Raw genomic sequence first — 25,468 nt, forward strand, 5'->3', positions numbered from 1 at the left:
TACTGTAAATGAATAAGAATTAGAGTTCATAGAGGATAGGATTCCTGCCAGTGTTCTTAGTCCACCTGTATAACTGGGCCCTGGTTCTCAGACATCACATTACAAGGTGATGTCTGGATGAAGGAATCCATCACCTTGAATGGTCTTAAGAAATGATTGCTGGCCGGGAGCCGGGATGATTATCTGGCCTTTTGGTGGAGTCTGAAGACCTGGTTCCGCCGCCTCACTTGGGATGGAGAGGGGAATAGAGCTACATGGGGATGGTTGCTATAGACCACTCCTCCCACACTTGGACTGTTTTAGATGCTTCACCGCTTGGATTTTTTATTCTTTATTTCTATTTATAGCATTTTTTTACTGTATTTTACTTTTTGTATTATTGTGATGGTTTTAATCGATTGTTGTAAACCGCCCAGAGGCCTCCGACGGGAGGAGATGGGCGGGGGGAAATGAGATAAATAAATAAATAAATAAATGATTATGCCGCTCCCCGCCCTGCGGTCGCCACTCGTTTCACGGTTGAGAAAATCTTCCTGCTCTGGACCGGTTCGGGCTGTTTTCTCTTTCCCTCCCCTTTCGATGCCCGGAATGATGACACTGCTGTGGTACTGAAGCCGGGGATATAAAGGAACCTAGCCGGTAAGTCCCTCCTCAAGGCGCAGAGAGGAGCTGTCCCGTCGTTGGTTTGGTTTCCAACCTCCTCAAGGACGGCAGCCAGGAAAGGCGACAGGAGCCGAGACCGGTATTGTTGATTGCTGGGCGGGGGGCAGGGGACAACGAGGCGGCGAGAGGGCAAGCGCCAGCCGGCGGAGCCCGGCCAGAAGGCAGCGGCTCCCGCCCGAGGAGAAAAGCAACAGTTGCCAGTGGCTCGCGAAGCGAGGGTCTCCGGCGAAGCGAGCACCCCGCCCCCGGAGCGCGCCGAGTCTTGCCGAGCGCGGGAGATATCCCCACAGCGCGAGCGGAGCGAGTAACCGCGGCGGCCGGTCCGGAGCGCCACCGGACTCTTCCCCGCCCGCTCAGCGGAGGCGCTGGGAGCTCAGCCATGGCCATCTGCAGAGAAGTCGGGGGGTTCTCCGCCTGGGACTATGTGGTCTTCGGGGCCATGCTGTTCATCTCGGCGGGCATCGGGGTATACTACGCCTTCGCGGGAGGTGGCCAGAACACCCGCGAATCCTTCTTGATGGGGGGCCGCCGCATGACAGCCTTTCCCGTGGCGCTCTCCTTAACGGCCAGCTTCATGTCGGCGGTGACAGTCCTAGGAACCCCCGCCGAAATCTACCGCTTCGGGATCATGTTCTTCTTCTTCGCGATCACCTACATTGTGGTGGTGGTCGTGAGCGCCGAGATCTTCCTGCCCGTCTACTACCGCCTGAATATCACCAGCACCTACGAGGTAGGGACCACCTTAGGCTTCCCGGCTCCGCCCACAGCTGCTTTCTGGGGAGGCGCTCTCCCGTTTCTCCTTGGTTGCTGACCACAGTATTGTTTTATCCACGTGCTAAGCGTAGGTTGTACACAAACAATTACGGTCGTGTTGTTTACTCCACTCCATCCCTCATTTACCGAGATCTTCAGCTAGGAGACGTAGGCTAGGAGGAGCCGGAAACAGCCTGCTGCTTGTCCCATAGAACTGGACTCTACAGCTGAATCTTCCATCACCGCGCGATGTTGGGGCAGCTTCTCTGCCGACCCAGCAGGCACGACCATAGCTTAGAGCAGAGTTACTCAACCTCAGCAGCTTCAAGACTTCAACTCCCCAATCACCTTTATTTCTATTTAAAAAGTTTTGAAAGTTCTGTTAAAAACTTTAAAAAGTCCACACATCTTAAAGTTGCTGAGGTTGAGAAACACTGGTTTAGAGGGCACAAAGCAGCAGCAGCAGCAGCGCACAGGGCTCGGAGTCTTTCCTCTGCTACCTTGTTGTATAGCCTCCTAGATTCTGTTGCCTGAAGGGACTATTGCACTTTACCAAATGGAATTACCAAATCAATATGATTTTGTAATCCTGATCTGGAATTGGGTAAAGAAAAATATTAAATGAAGAATATTTAGAAATCCATCTGCAGGTCCCTTTATAGTTTCCAGCTAAGTGCCTAGGTTCCGAGTTCGGCTGTACATGTGAGTGCATGTTTCTGCAAATATCTGTTAATATAGTATATAGTGATGGATTGATGAGGATAAGGTGGAATTTATGTTATTAAGATGTGACTATTTATTGATTTTTATATTGATGTAAATAATGTTGATGTTTTTGCTTTGCTGTTTTTGTTAATTTCATATTGATTGAAGCAGCATGTAAGTTTCTGAAATAAAATAAATAAAAATGACCATCAAAGGCTTGAGATTCTAACTTTTTTTAACAGAAATAAAGCTGGTCTCATATGTCAGAATCAAATTTCAAATCCATTTATTTTCTGCATAAGGGACTCAAGACAAAGCTCTTATTGGATCATAATCATCATAAAGTCTTGTATTAGATGCAGCACTACAATTATATATAGAATTATATAAACAGATTTATATAAATAGTATAGAATGACAAAGGTTGGCAGGACAAAGCAATACTAATTTAACCAAGATTGAAGCATTAGACAGCTGCAAAATCAGACATTTTCTCTTCTAAAGTAATAATTCTTCAGTAAGATGTTAACTCTTCCTTCAAAATTACACAAGTGTTACATAATATTTGTTTATTACAGTACTTAGAAATGCGATTTAATAAACAGCTGCGTCTGTGTGGAACAGGGCTCTTCCTTATACTGACGGTAAGATTTATACATTTCTTAATGTTTGAGGTTTCTAAAGTAAATTTTATTATTTAATAGCTCTTTGCAGTAGATTACATAACTAATAATTTAATATAGTATCAATAGTATTTCTAAAATAAAGTTGGCTTTAGAAAACAGATGTGGAATTATGAACTATACTATTTATACTGACTAAACTGAAGTATGAAGCAAGGAGCAGTCTTCGTCCCCAGTGACAAGGAAAGTTTGCTTATTTAAGTTATAACAGATATTTAAACATGCTAAAGAATTTTGAAACTTTTTGCACTGAAAAGTATTTGACTAATATCTACAAACTTTTATTCTATCCTGTAAGATGGTATAAGTGCCAATCAGCCCTTTCTTTGGAATATACCTTGGATTCCAATCTAAAAGAATTTAAGGGTGTCTTCCATTCCATTAAATCCTTCATTATCCTAAACATTTTCTGGAAGGTTGGGGGTCTTTCCTGAGCAATATGAGATTGGTACAGCAAATTTCTTGTCAATTTCAGGAGTTAACAGTATCACATAACTTACTTTACTTCTCAGAATTGTGATTATCAAAAGAAAAACAAATGTTAATCTGCTTGAGATCTTTGGATTTATGATCATATTTTATGACTATGAGTGATTCCTGAACACTTTTGAAATCTCTGATTTTTCAGGAATTAAACAATATTCTTATAAGAACTTTGCCTGCAGTAATATTCCAGACAATAATATTCTGTATTTTATCATGATCATGATAGTTTTCTTATTTATTGACTCTAAAGGCCCTTCGAGAGGCCCTTCGAACGGTCACTCATGCCCTGGTCATCTCCCATATACACTACTGTAATGCGCTCTACATGGGCTGCCCTTGAAGAGTATCTGGAAGCTGCAACTGGTCCAAAATGTAGCCGCGCAGGCGATTTTAGGTGCTTCAAGATCAGCACATATAACTCCTTTGCTCCGTGAGTTGCATTGGTTGCCAGTTTGCTTCTGGGTCCAATTCAAGGTGTTGGTTATCACCTTTAAAGCCCTACATGGCATGGGTCCAGGTTACCTATGGGACCATCTCACCCCCGCTACATCAACCTGTCCCACCTGATCATGCAGAGAGGGTATGTTGCGGATCCCGTCTGTAAGAGAATTCCATCTGGTGGGGTCCAGGAGGCGGGCCTTCTCTGAAACAGCTCCTGCCCTTTGGAACATCCTTCCCCCAGAAGTGAGGTTAGCCCTCTCCCACCTGGATTTCAGAAAACAGCTGAAGACCTGGTTTTGTCACCTTGCCTGGAATAGGGAGGGGAAAAGCCATTCTTGGGGCTGGTTGGTTCCCTAGTTCTGCCAGGACTGGTTTTATTCCCTCATGGTTTGAATTAGATCTGCCATGGCTTGGACTTTATTGCATTTTAATACTGATTGATTATTGGTAGCATTTATGATTTTACTGAAATTTTAAATTGTTTTTATTGTGAACCGCCCAGGGTCCCTCATGTGGGGGAGATGGGCGGTGATAAAAATCTGATAAGTAAATAAATAAAACTGAAAACTGTTCTTATTTGATTGGTATTTTGTGTAAATACTACTGAAACCCACCACTTTTATCAACAAGTCTGTCTTATATTGTTTGGATTTAATTCACCATGCAATTCACTTCTGCTTCCAAGTTGCTTGGGCTATTGAGATTAGGATTTTATGTTGTTTGTTTCTTTTCAGATACTTTACACTGGAATTGTCATTTATGCTCCAGCCTTAGCTTTATATCAAGGTAACATTTATCTATTTATTTATTTTCAAATATAATTAATGCTAGCAGTCCAGGACAATTTTGGAAGTGTTTACATTTCTGCTGATTCTGAACATGTTTATATAACTGAAGTTCCAATATCAGAACAGTAGGTATAAACGTTTTGAAAAGAGATGTAACTAAATACTACATAGGTTGTAAATAGTTTAGGTTTAATAGACTCTAAATATTAAATGAAGATTCACATGGATTCTAAAAGTATTACAATTAATTCTTGAAAAAAATATGGTCAGTTCACAATCAATCTTGTGCATTATTGCATTACATTTACAATACATTGCAAGTTTCTGTCATAATGATTTTCATGCTTACATATTCACAAAAACCTAAATGTTTATATTCTGCATTATTTTTAAAATGGACTTCAATAATACATATATAATAAATATATCTGCATATATTTTCAGTCTTCCATGAAAAAAAATAATCAGATTCACTTCAGTTTCAGTGATTGTTGTATCTTTTTATGTAGACTTACACTATCTGCATCATTCCAGAAGGGGCTTTCTGTTCAAGAAGATATTGGAATCCCAATACATTATCAGTTAATTCTTGAACCATTTTCTGCTATTTTTCTTTTTGAAAAATTCTTTTATACCTTTTCCTTCTCTAGTTACAGGAATTCATTTATGGGGTGCAGTTGTTGGAACAGGAATAGTCTGTACTTTCTATTGCGCACTGGTATGTCTACAATTATTTTGAAAATTGCTACAACTGCAAGTGCTTCAGTTTAAATACTTAATTGAACAAATTCTTTATATTAACTTCTATTTACTTATTATTTTAAATAATCTGCATTAAGCAAAGGTATTTGTATGGTTTGGATAAGAAATGTATTGAACATCTTAGGCTCCAATGCGTATTATATTTCTTTTAATATTAGTTAGTTGACTTGTATTTTAATCTGTGTCTGTTGTTCTCTATCCAGGGTGGACTAAAAGCAGTGATTTGGACAGATGTTTTTCAAGCTGTAATCATGATAGCTGGATTCTTAGCTGTGATTATACGTGGTACAATAGTACAAGGTGGTTTTGGAAATATAATAAATGATACATACCATGGAGGAAGGTTACATTTCTGGGAGTAAGTATTTATTTCGGCTGCAGAAGAAACTTTCAAATTTATCTTATTGTTTTTTAGTTAATTTCAATCATTTGTATCAAATAAATGATACTTGCCAGTAATAAGTCTAGAATGAGGCTATCACTGATCAGTATTAGAATGGTTAAGGTATTGGACTAGGATCAGGAAGATCTCAATCATGAAAAGTCACTGAGTGGGCTAGTCACTTTTTCTCTGCTCAAACTTTTTCATAGAGTTGCTATGGGGGAGATCCCCAAGTAAATTGCTTTGAGGGGAAGGCAGGATATAAATCTAACAAAAGGAAGGAAGGAAGGAAGGAAGGAAGGAAGGAAGGAAGGAAGGAAGGAAGGAAGGAAGGAAGGAAGGAAGAGGGAGGGAGGGAGGGAGGGAGGGAGGGAGGGGTTTAAAAAGGCTTTTATAAGGTAAAAGCTTACAGTACCTACCTACTGCAGCATTCTTCTACCACAGTGCTTTTGTTTGTTGGGGGGATCCAAAATAGTGCAGTGTATAATAAAGAGGACTACAATAGGCTGGGATAAATGGAAAAAATAGCAGGTTGCATATCCTATTTTGTGTGAGCATAAAGTACTTTGGATACAATTTTAGGATTTATTCATAAGAAATCTCTGCATCTTCAATGATCTAATTTCTAATGAAATATATAACAAGTTTTGAATTTGTGTTCAATGCTTATTTCTATTTAATATTTAGCATTTCTTAATATTTTTGCAAATTATGTTTGAGAACTTAAATATTCATAGAAAGAAAACAAAGTAGTGTTTAAAAGAAAGATGAATAGTTAGTTAATATCATAAAATGCATTTTTTATTCAATGTAGCTTCAATCCTAATCCTTTGCAAAGGCATACATTCTGGACCATTATTATAGGTGGGACTTTTACCTGGCTTGGTATATACGCAGTCAATCAGTCTCAAGTTCAGCGATATCTTTCCTGCAAAAACAGTTTTCAAGCAAAATTGTAAGTCAACATATCATTTTTGTTTTGCCAAGAATTTTCATTTCAAATTGCATTCTCAACGTAAAACTCCAATAATAAAACAAGAAATCAACCTGAATGCTAATAAATGTACTATTTATATCTTTCTGAAATGTAAAAAGTAACAATGAATTTAGCATTACATAGGACATACCATTTAAGAGCGTGTACTACAACTATAACAATCAATTATCAAATTACATGTTACTAATATTATTAAAATCTTAAACAGATAGGGACTTTGATTTTGTAAATTGTGTCTGATTTATTACCTGTTAATGATTTATGTATAGAGTTCTTATGAAGGGCATAATATAACTGTTGACTGTTGACAATGGAGATTAACTATCCTATTGATGTTGTAAAGCAAAGAGCTAATCTTGCTGTTCAAGGTGCATGCTGGCAGGATGATAACTATTAAAAAAGAGCAGCATTTTGCATTCTGTTTGAAGGTAGTTCTCACAGATTCATTCCACTTACTTCTTGGCAACTGTATTTTAAGTTTTCAAACTGGCCCAAAGGCAGCCTGAAACAATACGTAGTATTCAATACGATGCACTTGGCACATAATTCATGTAGTTTTCTACCACTCTCAGGGGTATATTCACAATAATAAGAATACTGCAATATTTTAAATCCTTATAAAAATAATTAAACACTGGGAAAAGTTGTTTTAATTCATAAGGAAAAAACTCCCTGAAATCCTGGAGAGCCAGATAGTGATTTGATTCAGTAAAAAACCAGCCTCATATGCTAATTAAAATCATGATATAAATCTTTATTTATGACTGTTTCCCATTCAAGTAAGTTTTTGGTCTGTGACTACATAATCGTTCGGTAGCAAAAGGAAAAAAAGACTGAAATCATTCAAATGAAGAGTAAAGTCACTAAAGATAATTGAAAATGCTCTTTTTATTACTGAGAACCAGATCAGAAATTTCTCTGCCATAATGATAAAAAAAATAATGAAACAAGAATCAGCATAGATACTCACAAATATCTAAAAATAAGAGGGCACATGTGGTTGAAGCCATCATTTTTTCAACACTTCTAGATCTATGTTCAAAACTTCTTTTAAATTCAGGGATGAATAACCTGAGGAACCAGAGCAACATGCTGCTCCAAACCATTTTTGTGGCTCTAATGCAGCTTCAGGAAGAGAAAAGGGGAAGAAAGTTTATTACTTAGGCCCAAAGCCAATATGCTGGTGAATACCCAATGATACAGTTCAGCTAAGGGTTAGCAGAAGGAGAGGAGTCTTACACATGACTAAAGTATAACATTTTATTTTAGTCGCACTTCAATAGTCAGATACACATACATAATTATTTACATTTGCTGGAACATCTGCACATCTGTTTTAGCCAAAGAAACCAGTACATTCCTCTCTAACAAAGGCTTTTTCTTTGCCTGCCAAAGAGGAAATGAATGCAGGTACAATGCAATGGGTACTTAGGTAACACTGCAACATGACATTTCCACACATTTTCAAAGTGAAAAAACTGTTGTTATTTCCTTGTAGATCTCTTTATTTAAACCTCGTGGGACTATGGATAATTCTTTCGTGTGCAGTGTTATGTGGATTAATAATGTACTCCATTTTTAAGGACTGTGACCCTTGGACAGTAAAATGTGTGTCAGCACCAGACCAGGTTTAGTATTAAACATTCTTAATTAATGCCAAACAAACATTAGGGCTATGATTTTCAGTTTTATATTGGGATATGATTTGATCACAGGGAGTCACTAGGTACATTCATAAGAAATCCCTTTTGAAGGAAACAGTTAAAGAATGAAAAACATTAAATATTTGGACAATATCTCCCAAAGGATGCCTTGCATAACTGAAGAATTAAATGAATATTATATTTTTATGCCAATTTTGGACCTTGAATTTACCTTACTGGAAAAAAGCAAGTTAAAAGACTATTTTTACACATACCTTTATTACAAGTGGGAATTAATTTAAGTTTAGGTCTTGTAAAGGATGCAGATAAAAATACAGGAGAAAAGAAACAATATAAAAATAAAAGTATAAAATATATGTAATATTTGCATTTTTCAGCTCATACCTTATTTGGTATTGGAAATTCTACAAAACTATCCAGGAATGACAGGCCTTTTTGTTGCTTGTGCTTACAGCGGAACGTTAAGGTAAGTTAATTCAAAATTCAGTAGACAGAGAAGTGGGGGAGGTGGCAATGAAGTCAAATGACAACAGCAACCTTTTACTAACTTACAGTAAGTGCAATGGTATACCCATTGAACTCAAGGAGACTTACTTCTCAACAGAGATATACAGTATGGTTGCATTGTTAGTGGGATTTCCAAGTAAAAATATGTATTTATTTTTCCTTTAAAACAATTTATATGGCCACTCACCCTACTACTACATATAGGATCATATAGCACAGCTTCACTGCTTAAACAATAGGAATGATTTTAAGTGATGAGGACATTAATTAATCTACATGTGAGCAAAGGACACATACTTTGTTAGTATGTTAGTTTCAATATGTTACTGTATTTAATGGGTGACCTAGAAATGTTTTAACTAACCATAACGACAATAACAATAATATTAGTAAATAAAAAGAAAGCTCCACTCAGAGAACTTCACAGAGAAATGAAAGTCACTGGATCAGCACGTTATGCTAAACCAAAATTTACTTGGACTTTCTTTAGCATAATGTTTGAATTCATTGTGGTATATCCATTCAATTGTGTCTGATTCTCAGAGACTGCCTGGACAAGTCCCTGCAGTTTTCTTGGCAAGGTTTTTTGGAGGTAGTTTTCCATTGCCTTCTTCCTAGGGCTGAGAGAGAGTGACTGGCCCAAGGTCACCCACCTGGCTTTATGCCTAAGGTGGGACTAGAACTCCCGGTCTCCCAGTTTCTAGCCTGATGCCTTAACCACTAGACCAAACTGGCTCTCATGGTATATACTAACCATGCCTTATAACATATATATCAGGTCAGTGATTTCTTAATTTATTATACCAAATTGTTTCTTTAAGATTTCACTAGGACCTACTTTGATCAGAATGAAGAGTTTTTAAATTATGGCCTTTTTTCTGAATATCAGAAGAGTAGATAAAACTAATGTCTTTCAATTATGATAGTTATTAAGCTGCTTAACTTTAACATCAGAAATAGTAACCTATAGTATAGTAACTAGTTGATAGCAAGTAGTAAATTGGTATGAAATTAAATGAACTCTATTTTACCATCCTTAGTACAGTGTCCTCTAGCATCAGTGCTTTAGCTGCTGTGACTGTAGAGGACCTCATTAAACCTTATTTTGCATTCTCTGAACTTAAATTATCTTGGATTTCTAAGGGGATGAGTAAGTATATATTAATATTTATTTTAAATTTAATTTACCTTAAGAAAATTAGATGTTAAAACATTAAAATTAACATTTCTTGAAATATATTAGTTATTATTTTGTAATATTATATATAAGCTAAATAGCTATATAACTCTACTACTACTGTGTAAAAGAATATATATAAAGAAAAAAAACTATATGGTATAAAAAGCATTATGATTATGGTTATGATTATCATTATTATTGACAAAGAAGAACCTGACTTTTGTCTACTGCTTAGAAGATGGCTTTGTAATCATGGGGAAATAGAGCAAAATTGTATAGCAAAACTCGCAAAAAAAGTTGTGTGATTTATTTATTCATTCATTCATTCATATGGGATTACTACATTTAGTGAATTTGTGAATTGCACCCACAAAATAAAATGTATTATTTGACCTCTTTGTGTGTATCACTCACACAGGTTTGTTTTACGGTGCAGTGTGCATTGCTATGGCTGCCTTGGCATCAGTTTTAGGAGCTTTGTTACAGGTATCTTTAATAATTCCTTCATTAAGGTTAATCTGTCTGGAAAACAAAGCAACCATTACTCATTTCAATGAATTCTTCCTTTCTATACTTCAAACTGCCTACTTAGATTGTAGTATTAGCACTAAATAAGCATCAGTAGTACAAGCCAGTATAGTCCATAGCCTTCAGTGAAGAGGTCTTCATCCTGTGGTGAATTGATTCGGCATGAGCACAGGACAGGCGTAGCTTAAGACAGCAGTACAAATATGTGCTATGTCAATAAGGCATATACAAACAAAAGTCAGAGAGTATTGATGTGCATTTGTATGCAGTATAAATCAATACAAATCCAAAGTATACAATGGTTTGCTTTTCTTCCTTCTTTCTTTTTCCTTTGTTTGTGTGTGTGTGTATCGTTTTAAAAGCTATTTTAGGTGAGGCAAATGATGGCAGAGAAGATATAAAGAAAGGGAATACTTTCCTCACAGGACATTTCTGCATTCCAAGGCATATTCCTTTTGAGTGATATTTGCCTCCAGTTTGAAAAATTAGAACCCAAGCAACTCAGTATGGACAATTTGGAGTGGGGAAATGGTTTGCAAGGAAAGGATTACCTGTCCCTTCTCACCACATATTCCCATTCCTAAATGTATCTTAATATATAACGTTGCCCATCAGTTCTATAAGTTAATGTAATAGTACCAACCTGATGCCCTACAAATGTGCTGGGAAGGATCACAGTTTCCCAAATACCTTGCTATAATGGTTAATAGCCACACTGGCTGAACATGTTTCAAAGTCTCTTCCAATAATAATGAGTCGGAGGTTCATTCATACAAAATGTCTTTATTAGCTAACAACTCCCACATACAGCCTCCTGTTCTAACTACTTGTTGAATAAAATGAACTACTTTCAGGGCCAAAGGCCGTACTTCCCAGCAGAGGGTGTGCTTCCTCAATCTCAGTACTTCCTCTGTGTTACCAACTTTGTCCTCCTACCACTAACTCTACCACTTAGTTCCACCTATTGATACAGAACATTCTGAGAGCTGAGTCCCAGCATATTTGCAAGACATCAGATTAGGAAATGCTGAGATAATAAACAGTTGCTATTGTGGTTTGGAGTCATTTTTTCCAGTAGAAAAGCTGGATAAGTGTATTGTAAATAAATATTGTCTTTTCATTTTAAAAGATTTAAATAAAAATGAAGATATTTAGCACTGTTTGAGGATTTAATCCTTCAAATATATAACTTAATGTTTTCCTTAGGCAGCACTGACCATTTTTGGCATGATTGGTGGGCCTCTCCTGGGAATCTTTTCTCTGGGCATCCTTTGTCCCTTTGCCAACTCTATGGTAAGAAGGTTTTCTGTTTACAATACCATTTATTTAATTGCTACCCTGCCTTCTGATTCAAGGTATTCCTCAGAGTAGTCTCCCTGTAAAGAACAAATTACAGTCAAATGTCCTTGAAGCTATTAAATGTATCAATTCAAACCACAGTGAATTTTAAGTACTTTCGTGACTATTAGCTTTCCATGCTTTGGTGTACTATAGGGGCATGACTTTTGACTCAAAAATAATATGAACAAGTTGAGATAGGGACCCTTTTCTTTCTGCAGTTCTAAATAATATTAAGAAGTCCTGTGGCTGCTTTTAGTTAGGAAAGTAGTATGCACAACCCTAAATATGCTACTACTAATATAATGTCTGACTAGTCTCTAAAAGTACAATGTTAAGAATGCTTAGAAATTACAGTGGGATGGGGGGTAATAAAATAACATATTTTTTTGTTTCACCTATATTTTTCTTTGAAGTGTGAATAGGATTCTATTTCTTGTTTTATAGGGCACATTTATAGGTCTCGTTTGTGGATTTGTTCTTACCATTTGGATTGGAATTGGCTCTCATGTTTATAAGCCGCTGCCATCTAGGACCCTGCCATTACATCTTTCAGTTACAGGCTGTAACATAAGCAGCGTAAGCATAGGAGGTTACGCTATGACTCCCACAGACCTGCCAGCTCTCGTAATGGAAACTAGTGAGAGGTATATAGCCAATTTATTAACCATCCACTTGATATGTCACATTTAATTATGCTAGGCATAGGTAAAGGTAAAGGTTTCCCTTGACGTAAAGTCCAGTCGTGTCCGACTCTAGGGGGCGGTGCTCATCTCCGTTTCAAAGCCTTGGAGCCGGCGTTGTCCATAGTTAGTCTTTTATTGCTAAGAAATGTTTTTATCTTTGCACAGTAGGATTTGAAACCCACTCAAGTACAAATTTTTCTGTTCACATATTTGCTGAATATATTAATGTAATTTGTTAATATGCTTCTGTTACTGTTTTTATACATATAAAGTACATTATTTTATGGAAATACTGTATATACTTAAATTCATAAGGAAAATGGCAAAATGCCATAATCTTAGATATGCAGAATAACTGATATATCTGTTGGGATGAGTTCACGCATTCTACTAAGCCATTCTGTCCTAACAGCCAGGAACCATGCTGAGACAAGAAATAGGTCTCTAGTGTTTTATTACTGCTACATTAGACAGAAAATCCTAACAAACTGAAGAAGCGTGGGAAAAACCCAGACAGATAAACCCCATAGGTTAAGGCGGGTCTGATCTGTGTCTCTTTGAATGGCTGCTTAACTCCTCAGTACTATGCATGCGTTTTCCCCCCTGGATAGGGGCCCCCTCCTGCTCACCATCAGTACTCATGACACATTCTTTGTTTAATCACGGTTCACTAAGTAAGCCACAATTAATTATGTTTACATAACGTATTTGCCATCAACTATGAGGGTTAAACTGCTGAGCTGCTGAGCTTGCCAATCAGAAGGTCGGCGGTTCGAATCCATGTGACGGGGTGAGCTCCCGTTGCTAGTCCCAGCACCTGCCAACCTAGCAGTTCGAAAACATGCAAATGTGAGTAGATTAATAGGTACTGCTTTGGCGGGCAGGTAAAGGCATTCTGTTTAGTCATGCCGGCCACATGACCACGGAAGTGTCTACAGACAAACGCCAGCTCTTCGGCTTTGAAATGGAGATGAGCACCACCCCCTAGAGTCAGACACGACTGGACTTAATGTCAAGGGAAACCTTTACCTTTACCTATGATTACCAAATTGCATGACTGAATTAACATATTGCACACAGCCAAAATCAAACAAACCAATGATAGCTTAGTAAATTAGGTAAACCGGGACATTGTGTTGTGTCTCTTGCAGAGAAATACCATGTTCTAAAGACCTGAAGACAAAACTTTGGTAATGGTAGATACAATTATAACAATTTTGGGATGTTTTTATAGTGACTGCTTTTAATCTGTGTAGCGTCTTCAGGGACAGAAGAAAATCTACTACCTTGCTTTGGTTTTCCCATAGCCTGAAAGTCCACCTTTAGGGTCACTTTTGAGTAAGGTCTTTCTGTGACTGTGGCTAAAGTCAGGTAGAATGACAAAAGCAATGTTGTGCTGTGCAACGCAAGTTCTGCCTGCTTTGTACATGCACCATACTGTCGCCTGCACAGCCTGTTCTCTTTGTGTGCATGAAGGCAGAAGAGGCTGTCAACTATAACTGCATTACAGCCTTGCTAAACTCTTTTAAACAATTATATTTAAAATAACATTTGTGAGATTTCTTATAATTTGTGGAAATACATCAAATGAATTCTAATTTTGCCCCTCTAGACCAGTCCTTGCAGATTATTTGTATTCCTTATCCTATCTGTACCTAAGCACGGTTGGAACTCTGATGACAGTTGCTGTGGGAATAGTCGTTAGCCTTTTGACAGGTAATTATTCTTCTCTTTTGATTTTATTAAAGTATAGATTGATTTCCAGAAGAACAGAATTCAAACACAACTCTATATAAAATTATATCTGAATTTATAATGTCAAAAAATGTTAGGATTAGGTTTCTGCTTTGAAATAGCATCAATATTTGGATTAAAGTATCCAAAAGTTAACTATCCATTGGGAATTGAGTTTTAATTTTTGGTTTCTTTACAATATTAATATTTTAAACTTTGAAAGTTTAATTTATGTTTTTTCCTTCTTCTGTAATAAAAATCTGTCCATATTTCAGAGCCTGGGCAAGTAAAGTACCTTTACGGTACAGGATTCATTAAAACAATATACACTGCTTTAGAGTAATTGGATTTCTTACACCATAACAATTTTTTTTCAATCTTGCTCAGAAGCCTGAAAGTCAGACTGCTTTAATCAATAACAGAAAGGTGCTGCACTTGTCCTCACATAAGAAGTGGACACAAACTCACATGAGCGTTTCTGAATCATTTTCAAAGTCTGCACAGCCTAATATGTCTCTCGATCTGTTCAGTCATGTCCTACTCTCGATCACTTTGTGGATCAATGCTCCCCGTGCCTTTCTATCTCTTAAAGCTCCCTTTAGTTCCATCAACGTCATTCCAGTGTGCCTTCTGATGGTGTCAAGCTAGTGGGTCCTAGGGCGGCCCCTTCTTCTTTTACCACTGACCAATCCCAGCATAATTGTCTTTTTGAGTGAGTCGGCTCGCATAACATGACCAAAGTATGACAGTTTTTGTTTGGTGATCTTGGCTTCCAGGGATATATTTGGTTTGACTCTGTCTAGGACTTCCTTGTTGGTAATCTTCGCTGTCCATGAGATGTGTAGTAGTTGTCTCCAGCACAATTCGAATGCATCTATCTTTCTCCTCTGCCTTCCTCAAAGTCCAAGTTTCACAACCATACATGGAAATATGAACGTATTAACTAGTCTGCATTTGGTTGGGAGGCTGATATCTTTATTCTTCCAAATATTATTTATACTAGTCATTGCTGTTCTTCCAAGCGCTATATGTCTTCTGATTACTGGGCTGCAGTCACCCTATAGATCAATTTCAGAGCCAAGGAAGTTAAACTCCTTTATTGCTTCAATTACCTCGTTGTTGATCTTAACACTGATTTGCACGTTCTCTGCCATTGTCATTATCTTTGTTTTCTTGGTGTTAAGGTGTAATCTAAGTTTTTCACTTTCATCTTTGACTATTAGGATTAGCCGTTCTAGATCTTCTTTACTTTCCGCCAGCACTGTTGTATCATCTGCATATTGAAGGTTATTGATGTTCCTACCACCAATTTTTACCCCAATATTAGATTCTTCCAGATGTGCCTTTCTTATAACCACTTCTGTATATTTCTGAATTTCTGAATCATTTTCAAAGTGAGCACAGCCTAATATACAGTTACTTAAATAATTTGGCACATGGCAAATCTTCATTTTATTTTAAATTGTAATTTAACCTAGATGTCTGCAAATTCAAACTGTTTTGATAAATTTCAAGATTACTTCAGATGCATGAAAAATGGTATCATTGTCATGAGCACTTATTATGAATATTACAGAACACAAACACCATATCAAAATAGGAGAAATATTACATATCTTATAGGAGGTTGCTTGAATAGCATCTGATTCCGACCTGAGTTGTATGATGTGTGATGGCTGGATAAAAATGTACTATGTTGTAAATTTTGTTCATTTGTAGCCATAGTTTAAATTCTGTTATCTTTATATCTTTAAACAGATTAGGGCTAGGATATCTAAAGAATGGTTCCTGTCCTGTGAATTCCCTGCCTTTTTAGATCATCTGGAGCAATCTTTTCCAACCTGTCACCTTCCATGTGTTTTGGACTATTCCCAGAATTTCCAGCCTGGCTGTGGTGTAACACAGGTTGGAGAAGACTGATCTGGGAAGCGTCTGGCAGATATTCTACCATGAGAAGTTCAACTAGTAGAAATATATAGTATTGTTTCTATCTGTTGCCACATCTAAACTTTGGGATAGTATCCCTGTCCACCTAGTTCCTCCTACATCAAAAAGCTTTTTGTTCCACTTGTCTTTTGACCTAGTGGATATTTTACTTTGACTTCCTACATGACTCCCTGTCATACGTTTGCACTATTAATTCTGAAGTTTCTTATTAGCTTAATGTCTTTATAGATGTATTGATGTAAATTATCTTTGATGCCTTTAACTGAAACAAATAGATAGGGTATGGATTTGTAATAAAGAATAAATAAATCATACAGTTCAAGAAACAGAAAGAAACAACCCCATCACAAACCATCATTACATACGGTGAGGCACTTAACGGTTTTTTTAAACAGAATTTCAAGATAGGACATCTAATCTTAATACTCGTGTTATTATTCTGTACAAATGATAATCTAATTGTACAAATTCTAATCTGTGTGAATGTATTTTAACTAACCAGATGGATGTTTTTCAGGAGGACTTCAGCAGAAAGTGGACAAAAAATTACTACTCAACAAAGAGGATCTTTTTTGTAACTTCTCATTTTTTAAATCGAAAGAAGTATGTATATATTATTTTATTAGACTTGAGACATATAAGGATTACAGAGAAACAAAGAATCCAGAGATGACAGAGGTGTCCAGACACGCCTATATAAGAAGAGGCATCCTGTTAGATACTGTGGCCATAAGCCATTTAGGGCTCGCAGGCAGCACCAGCGCTTTGAACTGAGCACAGGAACGGTGCAGCTGTTGAAGCACTGGAATCACATAACTGTATAGATTTGTCCCCTGATTAGTTGAATAATAATTCTATTTGATTAAATTAAGTTTCCAAATTATCTTCAAAGATAGATCCAAGTATAATCCTTGGAGAAGTCAGAATTATTATAACTTATTTCTAGAATGTAGTTTTGCTGTTACCAATTCTTTTTGCCTTCAATATTCATCCCATCAGAATTATCAGAAAAGAATTATTGAAAAAGAGCCAGTTTGGTCTAGCGGTTAAGGCGCTGGGCTAGAAACCAGGAGACTGAGAGTTCTAGTCCCGCCTTAGGCATAAAAGCCGGCTGAGTGACCTTGGGCCAGTCACTCTCTCTCAGCCCAACTCACCTCACAGGGTTGTTGTTGTGGGGAAAATAGGAGGAGGAAGGAGTGTTAAGTATATTTGCCACCTTGAGTTATTTATAAAAATAATAAAGGCAGGATAAAAATTAAATAAATAAGTAAATTATATTTACTCTTGGCTATTATCTGAATGAATAATTGGACACTATCGGAATGACACTGGGAGATATTGTCTTATTTATACTTGGCAGCAGATAAGCAGATATATTCGCAACTAGTTGAAATAACAGACTGTTTTCAAGGACCATCTTATATAATATACATTGCAATAATCTAATCCTGCAAGTTGCCAATGAATGGCGTGATGAGATGTTGTCTTCCAGTAGTAAGTGCAGCTGACGTACTAAACTAGTAAATTTAGGAGTAACTGCAGCTGACATATTGACCTAAACTGGTAATTTATTTATTTATTTCTCAAATTTCGAACACTGCCCATCTCCCCCCGAAAGGGGGACTCTGGGCTGTTTACAATAAAACTGTAACCACCACTGTGACTTGGGCATCTAAGAACAATACTGGATGTAGGAGCATTCTCAAAAGTGTATCTGATCACTCAGGGGATTGTTAAGCAATAAAAGGCACAATTCCCCAAAATGCTAATTAAATTAATATCTTGTTTTGTTTACGATTAAATGCAGTTTCTCATGAGCACCTCATATCATGTGTTCACAATGTGGTATACATTGGTAATTTCTTAAGTATTGTTGGGGAACTACAGTTGCTTTTGTAATATAACTGCAAGGTTATTAACTGTTATTGGGGGATTTGAAATTACCAAAAAACGTCATTGATTATTGGTCCCTTCTTGTTATTAATCCTTAAATCCCTCCATGGCTTAGGACCTATATATCTAAAAGGGTGTTTCCTCCAGGAGTTCTGGAACTTCTTCTCCAGGGTAATTTGCCTGATACCAATATAACTATTATTTTGTCACTACGCAAAATCACATCTGCTTCCTCAGATGTTTAGATTTATTATTACATATGTTGTTCTTTATTGTATTTTATTCTTTTCTTTTCCAGGAAGTAGAAGTTTTAAATTGGAAACCATCCAATGAAGGAATTGTCAACCCAGCCTTCAATCATATTGAAATGAATACCACAGACAGTAGAAAAGGAAATGGTGTTCATATGTGAAAATGCTCTTGGACACTGTGCTGAAGTTGGCAGCTATTTCAAATTTTTTATTATGAAATAGGGCTAAAGTTTTGCTCATGAGAATGCAGTAGTCATTGCTCACATAAGAAATTTCATCCTAACCAGAAGTTTTGTCAACACCTATCTTAATTTCTCTCCATATTAGCTGGGACATTGTTAAAGAATACATTGTGCAAAAAATAACTGAAATATATAGAACCAATAACAAATCTAACATTGCTGATTTCAGAAGATATGTGAAGCACATTTTGGAAATTAATACCTCAGGCTTAATGTGTGCACAGTGAAAACTATGTTATGGATTTTTTTTAATCATTTCACTTACTTATGATCTATGCATATTTGGGAGCAAGCTCAAGTAACTCAGTGGGACTTCTGAGAAAAAAATAGAATTGTACTGCCATGTTTTATTTTCCAAAAGGCCATGACGCTTCACTTACTTCTAATATTTTCTAGTTATTTATTCCTGTTTCTCAAAGGTAACATGAAATTTGGATCATACACATGATTTTTAAAAATCAGTATATATAAAAATGAAGAGGCAAAGAGGATATGGGCCATGTCTTTAGCATCATCCAGAATGTTGGACATTTCTTCATGCCCCAATTTTTGCATGTTAACATAGTTGATTGCACATGTGCAGACCTCATGTGGAACTTTATTCTCCTGGGTGCTTTATGGTCAAGGTTCCAAAATCTCAGAAAGACTATGTATATTGAAGGCTACACATAGACTTCCCTGTTTCAAATGTCTTAGTTACACCATCAGTGTACTATAAAAGGGCTTACGTTATCAGATAAAAACTAAAGATATAGCCTTACAATTCTTTCAACTGATTTTGCATCCTGATGCAAACTTGTGAGAGATGACCCAGTGTGAATTATTGAATAGAGATACTATTAGAATGTAATCCTAAATGTTTACTCACAAATAAGTCCTTATATATTAAAGGGGAAATATTCTTTACTAACTAGAGTTGGGATTGCAATCCCAAACTTCTTGGTGCTGATCAAGTTGCCTGTACCTTCTGATAAAAACGTTTAAAATGTTTAGAACATTTTTGTTGCAAAGTTGCAAACTTGTTGCAAACTTTGTTGCAAAGTTGCAAGCTTGGCAAAGCAAAGTTCCATCCTCCAGCCACACTACCATCCTCCTTTTCTGTACCAAAGAATAGATCTGACTACTCCATGGGCTCAGAGTATTGAAAAAAAAATAGGACAAGTTGAAAATTGGAGCTTTTCAGCCAAAGCTGGGAAAGTTGGGGGGTGGGGGGAGAGACTAATAGAGTGTTTAGGAGCTAGCCAGAAGAAAAACATACTTTTTAAGGAGTGATCCCGAGAGACACAGTATGTGTCAACAGTATGGGAGAAAAATCACTTGGGTATGACCTATCTGTAGAAAATCAGTTAAGGCTAATTAATTTCAGAATAACTTATTTAAAGTTATTTTGGGGAAGTGCGATGTCCTTTCTATAAAATAAGTCCTTTCTTGGAGAATAAAACTAAGTTGAAAAAACTGCTTGACTTAATCTCAGTGGTATGGCTTTTTATTTTTGCAGCAGGCAGTGTGTGATGGTTTCTACAACACTTCCTAAAAAAATCCAGATGTGTGTCTTAATATATTGAAGACCCTAATTTAGTTATAAAAAGGGAATTATTTATAATCTACTACCCTGAATTTTTGGATACAGATAGATAAAAAAACCACATATTTCACCTTTCAGACTCTGCTTTCATGAGTTATATTGCTGAATTTGACATACTCCTACTTCAAGAAACCTGGCTGGATAACAGCTTGTTTATAAGTGGGTATAAGTCTTTCTCAACTGCACCAGCTCCTGGAGCAGGATGAGGTAGATTGTGTGGTGGCTTAAGTATACGAATTTCAACTAAGCTATGTTCAAAGAGCACTATGCAATGTCTGTGGTGCTAAAATTTAATAATGCTCTATTACTATTGGTCAATGTCTATCTTCTACCTTCTCAAAATAGGTCTCAATTTAACAGCTTATGGACCAAATTCAAAGCATACATAAGTACCCTTATGTTTAATAATCCCTCTGCTTATGTAATAGTTTCTGGTGACCTAAACGCAAGGGTGGGGGCAAATGATAAGGCACTTTTTCCTCAGTTCCGCCAATGCCCTCTAGAACTTGTTAGAATCTCCCCTCTATCAACCTGGCAATCTAAAGATTCAAAAGGGGATTACAAGGGGCTGTGTGTTTATTACAAACACTTAATAAACTAAATTTGTATCTATTGAATGGATCTATCAGTAGTGATTTCCCTGGCAAATTCTCCCACTGGGTTGGCTCAAGACCCGCCCTGATTGATTACACTTTAATCTCATGGAATTTAATTACTCTTGTACAAACATTTTATCTAGACAATTGACCTGATAGTGACCATCTTCCAGGTATCACAGTTATAAAAGCATTTGACAATTGCTTTCTGGAAACAGAACCTACTCCAATTTTGGAAACGGATCTAGAGCCGGGGCTGGTCCATGCCAGATGGACTCGGCAACTCAATGAGCGAACTTCTTACCTGTTCTCTCTGAAGCAGCATTGCAATTCCCTTCTACTATAGTTAAAGAGAGGTCTGGGAATTCCCTTCTGCAGACATTCACCAACTGATTCAGATACTCCAGCCAGTGCTCTCCAACTAGATGTCAAGGAAATTAAAAAAAAACAAAACATGGGGGCAAGGCTTATCCCTCTCAGCCCTGGTTTGACATGAAATGTTTTGAGGCTAAGAGTAAACTGAATAGGAAATTCAGATTATATAAAGAGAATCCAGCTGAGCACTCCATCCAGGACTTTATGCTCCTGAAGAAACAATACAAACATTACAAAACAAGAAAAGAAAAGAAAAGAAAAGAAAAGAAAAGAAAAGAAAAGAGAATTCATCAGGGCTTCTTGGCAGCAACTGATAACAGCATCTCAAGCCAGAAATCCCATTTTATTCTGGTGCCTGATAGCTTCCCACCCAATTGACAGGTCCCTTTTACTTATCCAGCTCTTACCTGCATCTGTGTGGGAGGACCACTTCAGAGCATTATATTCACAAGAAGAATCTCCTAAATTCATCTTAAATCTTAATGCTGACCTGCTCCCTAACTGGGCCCCAGTCTCAATGCTGAAATAAATATGCTTATAAATCAGCTAAAGCCTGGTAAAGCTCCAGGCAATGACTTTGTTACTCCAGAAATATTGCACAATAATTTGGAATGATGGACCCCACTTCTTGCTTCCCTGTTTACTTATATTGATTGCACTGTGCAAATCCCGGAGGACTGGGGCCAAGCCCTCATATAGTAATGCCCATTTATAAAAAGGGTACCCAAGACCTGCCTGTTAACTATCGGCCTATTAGCCTTTTAAGTATAATAAGCAAGCTCCATTCCAGACACTTATACAACAGATTAGTTGACTGGACTGGCCTAGAGCATAGATTGGCAGACGAGTCAGTGGGCTTCAGGACTGGACATTCTATCTATGGACGTGCCCTTATACGTCAACACCTGGCTAAAAAATAGACATCTAAAACAGGCTCAATATTATATACTGTACTTATTGATTTTAGGTCCACATTTGATTTAGTTCCCAGAGCAAGGCTATGGACTAAGCTTATGAATACTACCATTGATAGACAGTTATTGTTGCTTATGCATAATCTTTATAATAATTCTAGAATCAAAGTTTGATGCAGTATGCAAAGCCACCACACTAATGAGATTCCAACTTACAGAGGAGTGAGGCAGGGACGTATTTCATCTTCCCTGCTGTTTAATCGGTATGTAAATCCACTCATGGCCAAAATATATCTATTAGAACATCACCCCCCCAAAACTAGAAAACAGACATATTGCAACTTTGTTGTATGCAGATGACATAGTACTTCTATCACAAACATTAACTGAAGTTAAACAAGCCCCTAACTGCTCTGAGGAAGCACTTGAAATCAACTATAGTAAAACTAAGATCCCGATCTTTGCAAAGAGACCTAAACTGCAACCTTGGAGGATAAATGGCCAGAGTATTGAACAAGCGAAATCTAATATTTGGGCAGTTTTCCATAGCTCCACCAAAGGCAATACACACCAAAATTATGTTATATAAAATGTTCAAAAAACAGTGGCTGCAATTCAGTCTTTTCACTTCACCAGAGCACAGCACTGAAGGTATATATTCAGCTAAGGCTCATGCACAACTTTTTGGTGCCCAGCTAGGACCTTACATTTCCTTTACTCCTCTTGAAAGGGTCCAATCTAAATCCCTAAGGACTATATTCAAGGTAGACCCTTGTGTTCCAAATGTAGTATTAAGGAGGGAGGCAGGGCTGTCTAAAGTTGAAACCGGTGCATGAACCTGCATCATAGCACATTGGTTAAAGTTACTGTTCTTTCCCACAGGTTTGCGTTCTTTCCTTGTTGAGGATAATTACAAATCAATATGATTCAGGACAATCTCACAAAAACTTCAACATCTCAGCTTTTCCAGGTAGGCATTCCTAATGATGGGTTATGAGTGTGCATTCAGCACATTTAAATAATGTATCAAAGACCTGGAAGCCCAACAGGACCAGTCTCCTCTACCTAAGAATGTTCTTCTGAGCAGTCAAGCCCCTTTTTACAAACCAGCAAGATTCTTACACCACATACAGTAACTGTTCTGAAGAGCACTAACTTTAGCACACTTCAGTACTTTCCCCACAGCAGTTGTGGAGGGTCAATATAAAAAAGTTCCATATGAGCTGAGATTGTGTCCCTGTGGACAAGAGGCTGTTGAAACTACAGCTCATGTCCCTCTATAAGGACCCACCTCGTAACTCCTTACCTGGTAAAACACCCAGAACTTCTGATCTTTTTTATGTACAGTTGTTATCAGATCAGTATGATTCAGTTTCCTTGAACATAGATAAATTTTGTTATACTGCCTGTAAAATTAGGCAGGCTTTGATTATCTACTGACAAACACCACCAATTGTAATATTTTATCATGTTTTGTTTTGTTTTTATTTTATTTTTAATGTGTTTTTGTTTGCAATTCTAGTCAGTGACCGTAATAAAAATATTTATTCATTAAATCTAGTAGATGTCATAAGTAAGTTTACTATAGCAATGATTTTACTAGGAATAAGAACTGTTTTTATTTTTGAGGTGCTGTGGTAGTATCACTATTGCTACCACAATGCTGCTGCTGTAATTCCAGGTTAAGTTACATGATAGAATTACATGCTTCTGTGGCAAAATTGGCATGAAATAGGTGGAATAAACTGGAATTTCTTATTACATTTTCTGTTTTATTTGAAATATGCTGTAAGAGGCCAAAATCCAACATACAATCCTAGGTTTGAATAATGTACCAGCTCACTATGTGGTTCATAGACTGATCCTGATACCCAGTTCTTAACCTAATTATCTCACTTCATTATTTTAAAGAAATAACACTATGAGCTCCTCGGAGGATGAATACAAGTATGATATAAATGAACATGCTGAACCCTGTTAAAATAAATAGTTCTATCTGCATACAAATAACATAACTTATTAGAAGATTTTTAATTAAATTTGTTTTGAAGCATTTTGTATCTGAAAATGCAAAACAGCTTTCTGCCGTTTTAAAAGACCTTTAACCAAAATTTGAACACATGGCAGACAATATTTGGGGGGAAAAGCCTTTTTCTTTAATTAACACGAAAAACTAATTACTTTTTTTCTACAGCTGTTGCTTCCCTATGGTTAAAAAACTGTCCAGAATACTTGGGTCAAGAAGCATTTGAAAGATATTCCTCCTCCCAGGGGAAAGACATTTCCGGATCACACTTGAGTATCAGAAAATCTGCCTGGTCCACGTCTCGCTCCAAAAGCTGGCCATTTTGCAAAACCTTGGCGAAGGAATAAAGGTACGCAGAAAAACATAACACAAATATCAGTCAAACTCGCTACGGGACTAACAGGGAAGGTGTTAGGGCGAATGGGCTGTTCAGGTCAGTTGGGGAAACGGGATGAAGAAGGGCAGGCAATCGGATAAAAATAAAGAGAACAGCCGGGGATGAGAAGAAACCGACGAAGGATAGTGCTTACAACCAACGGGAAAGGCTGGCGGAAAAGCGCACAAAAGTGGAAAAACAGCCCCACGCGCCGCTCCCAGGCTCGGCGCGGCGCGGCGCTTCTAGGCAGCGGGACGCGGAAGTCTGCCCCGGGCGGTTGGCGGCGCGAGTCTTCCGGGGCGCGCGGGGAGGAGGGCTTGGCTTGGGCTAGGCTGCGGGAGGAGAAGCAGACCTTCAGGGCGGGGCGTCGGCCTTAGGCCGCCCAGGAGGTGCTGTACTTGGGAGCACCGCTCCGCAGCGGAAGATCCTGCGCCCCTTCTCTTTTCTAGTCGGCCCAGCCTGTCGGTTCCCTTCGAGTGGGCCGGGTTATCATGCCGACGCCCCTCTCTCAATCCGATCTCGGCCCTGACGTGCTCAGTCAACGTTTCACCACCCTGGACTATGTCATCTTCTCAACTATGTTGCTTTTGTCGGCGATAGTCGGCATATTCTACGCCTTCCGGGGAGTCCTGAAATCTCACAAGGACTTTCTGATGGCGGACCGCAACCTAAGTTGTTGGCCTGTGTCCTTTTCCCTCACATCCAGCGTCATGTCAGCCTTGACAGTGCTGGGGACTCCGGCCGAAATCTATCGCTTTGGAAGCGTTTATATCGTCTTTGCTTTCTCCTACGCCATCATGGTGGTGATCAGTGCCGAAGTGTTCCTACCTGTCTTCTACAGACTGGGGATCACGAGCGCTTACGAGGTAGGAATTGTGGCTCTGTTCGTACACCATGGTAAGCCACAATTGGTTAAATAATCACAATTGCTCAGGTTTGTATAACATGGTAAGTGCTAAACAAAGC

General features: G+C 37.8%; 2 protein-coding genes across 2 annotated transcripts in view; both read left to right on the forward strand.

Moving 5' to 3' along the window:
- Positions 1-1,002: 1,002 nt before the first annotated feature.
- On the forward strand, positions 1,003-18,860 carry LOC134500733 (sodium-coupled monocarboxylate transporter 1-like). Its single transcript, XM_063308101.1, has 16 exons — positions 1,003-1,393; positions 2,700-2,765; positions 4,466-4,517; positions 5,170-5,237; positions 5,485-5,639; positions 6,478-6,618; positions 8,159-8,288; positions 8,702-8,790; positions 9,872-9,981; positions 10,430-10,497; positions 11,746-11,832; positions 12,325-12,524; positions 14,176-14,279; positions 16,762-16,847; positions 17,315-17,324; positions 18,443-18,860. The coding sequence occupies exons 1-16, from the start codon at positions 1,043-1,045 to the stop codon at positions 18,547-18,549; spliced, it is 1,824 nt and encodes a 607-aa protein (XP_063164171.1). The 5' UTR covers positions 1,003-1,042; the 3' UTR covers positions 18,550-18,860.
- Positions 18,861-25,032: 6,172 nt separating this feature from the next.
- Positions 25,033-25,468, forward strand: part of LOC134501484 (sodium-coupled monocarboxylate transporter 1-like) — a 45,339-nt gene continuing 44,903 nt past the window's right edge. The window contains exon 1 of the mRNA XM_063309327.1: positions 25,033-25,368. Within this exon, the coding sequence (XP_063165397.1) occupies positions 25,081-25,368 (288 nt within the window). The 5' untranslated portion in view covers positions 25,033-25,080. The remainder of the gene's footprint in view (positions 25,369-25,468) is intronic.

This window comes from Candoia aspera, chromosome 7 (assembly GCF_035149785.1).
Source record: "Candoia aspera isolate rCanAsp1 chromosome 7, rCanAsp1.hap2, whole genome shotgun sequence".
Lineage (NCBI taxonomy): Eukaryota > Metazoa > Chordata > Lepidosauria > Squamata > Boidae > Candoia > Candoia aspera.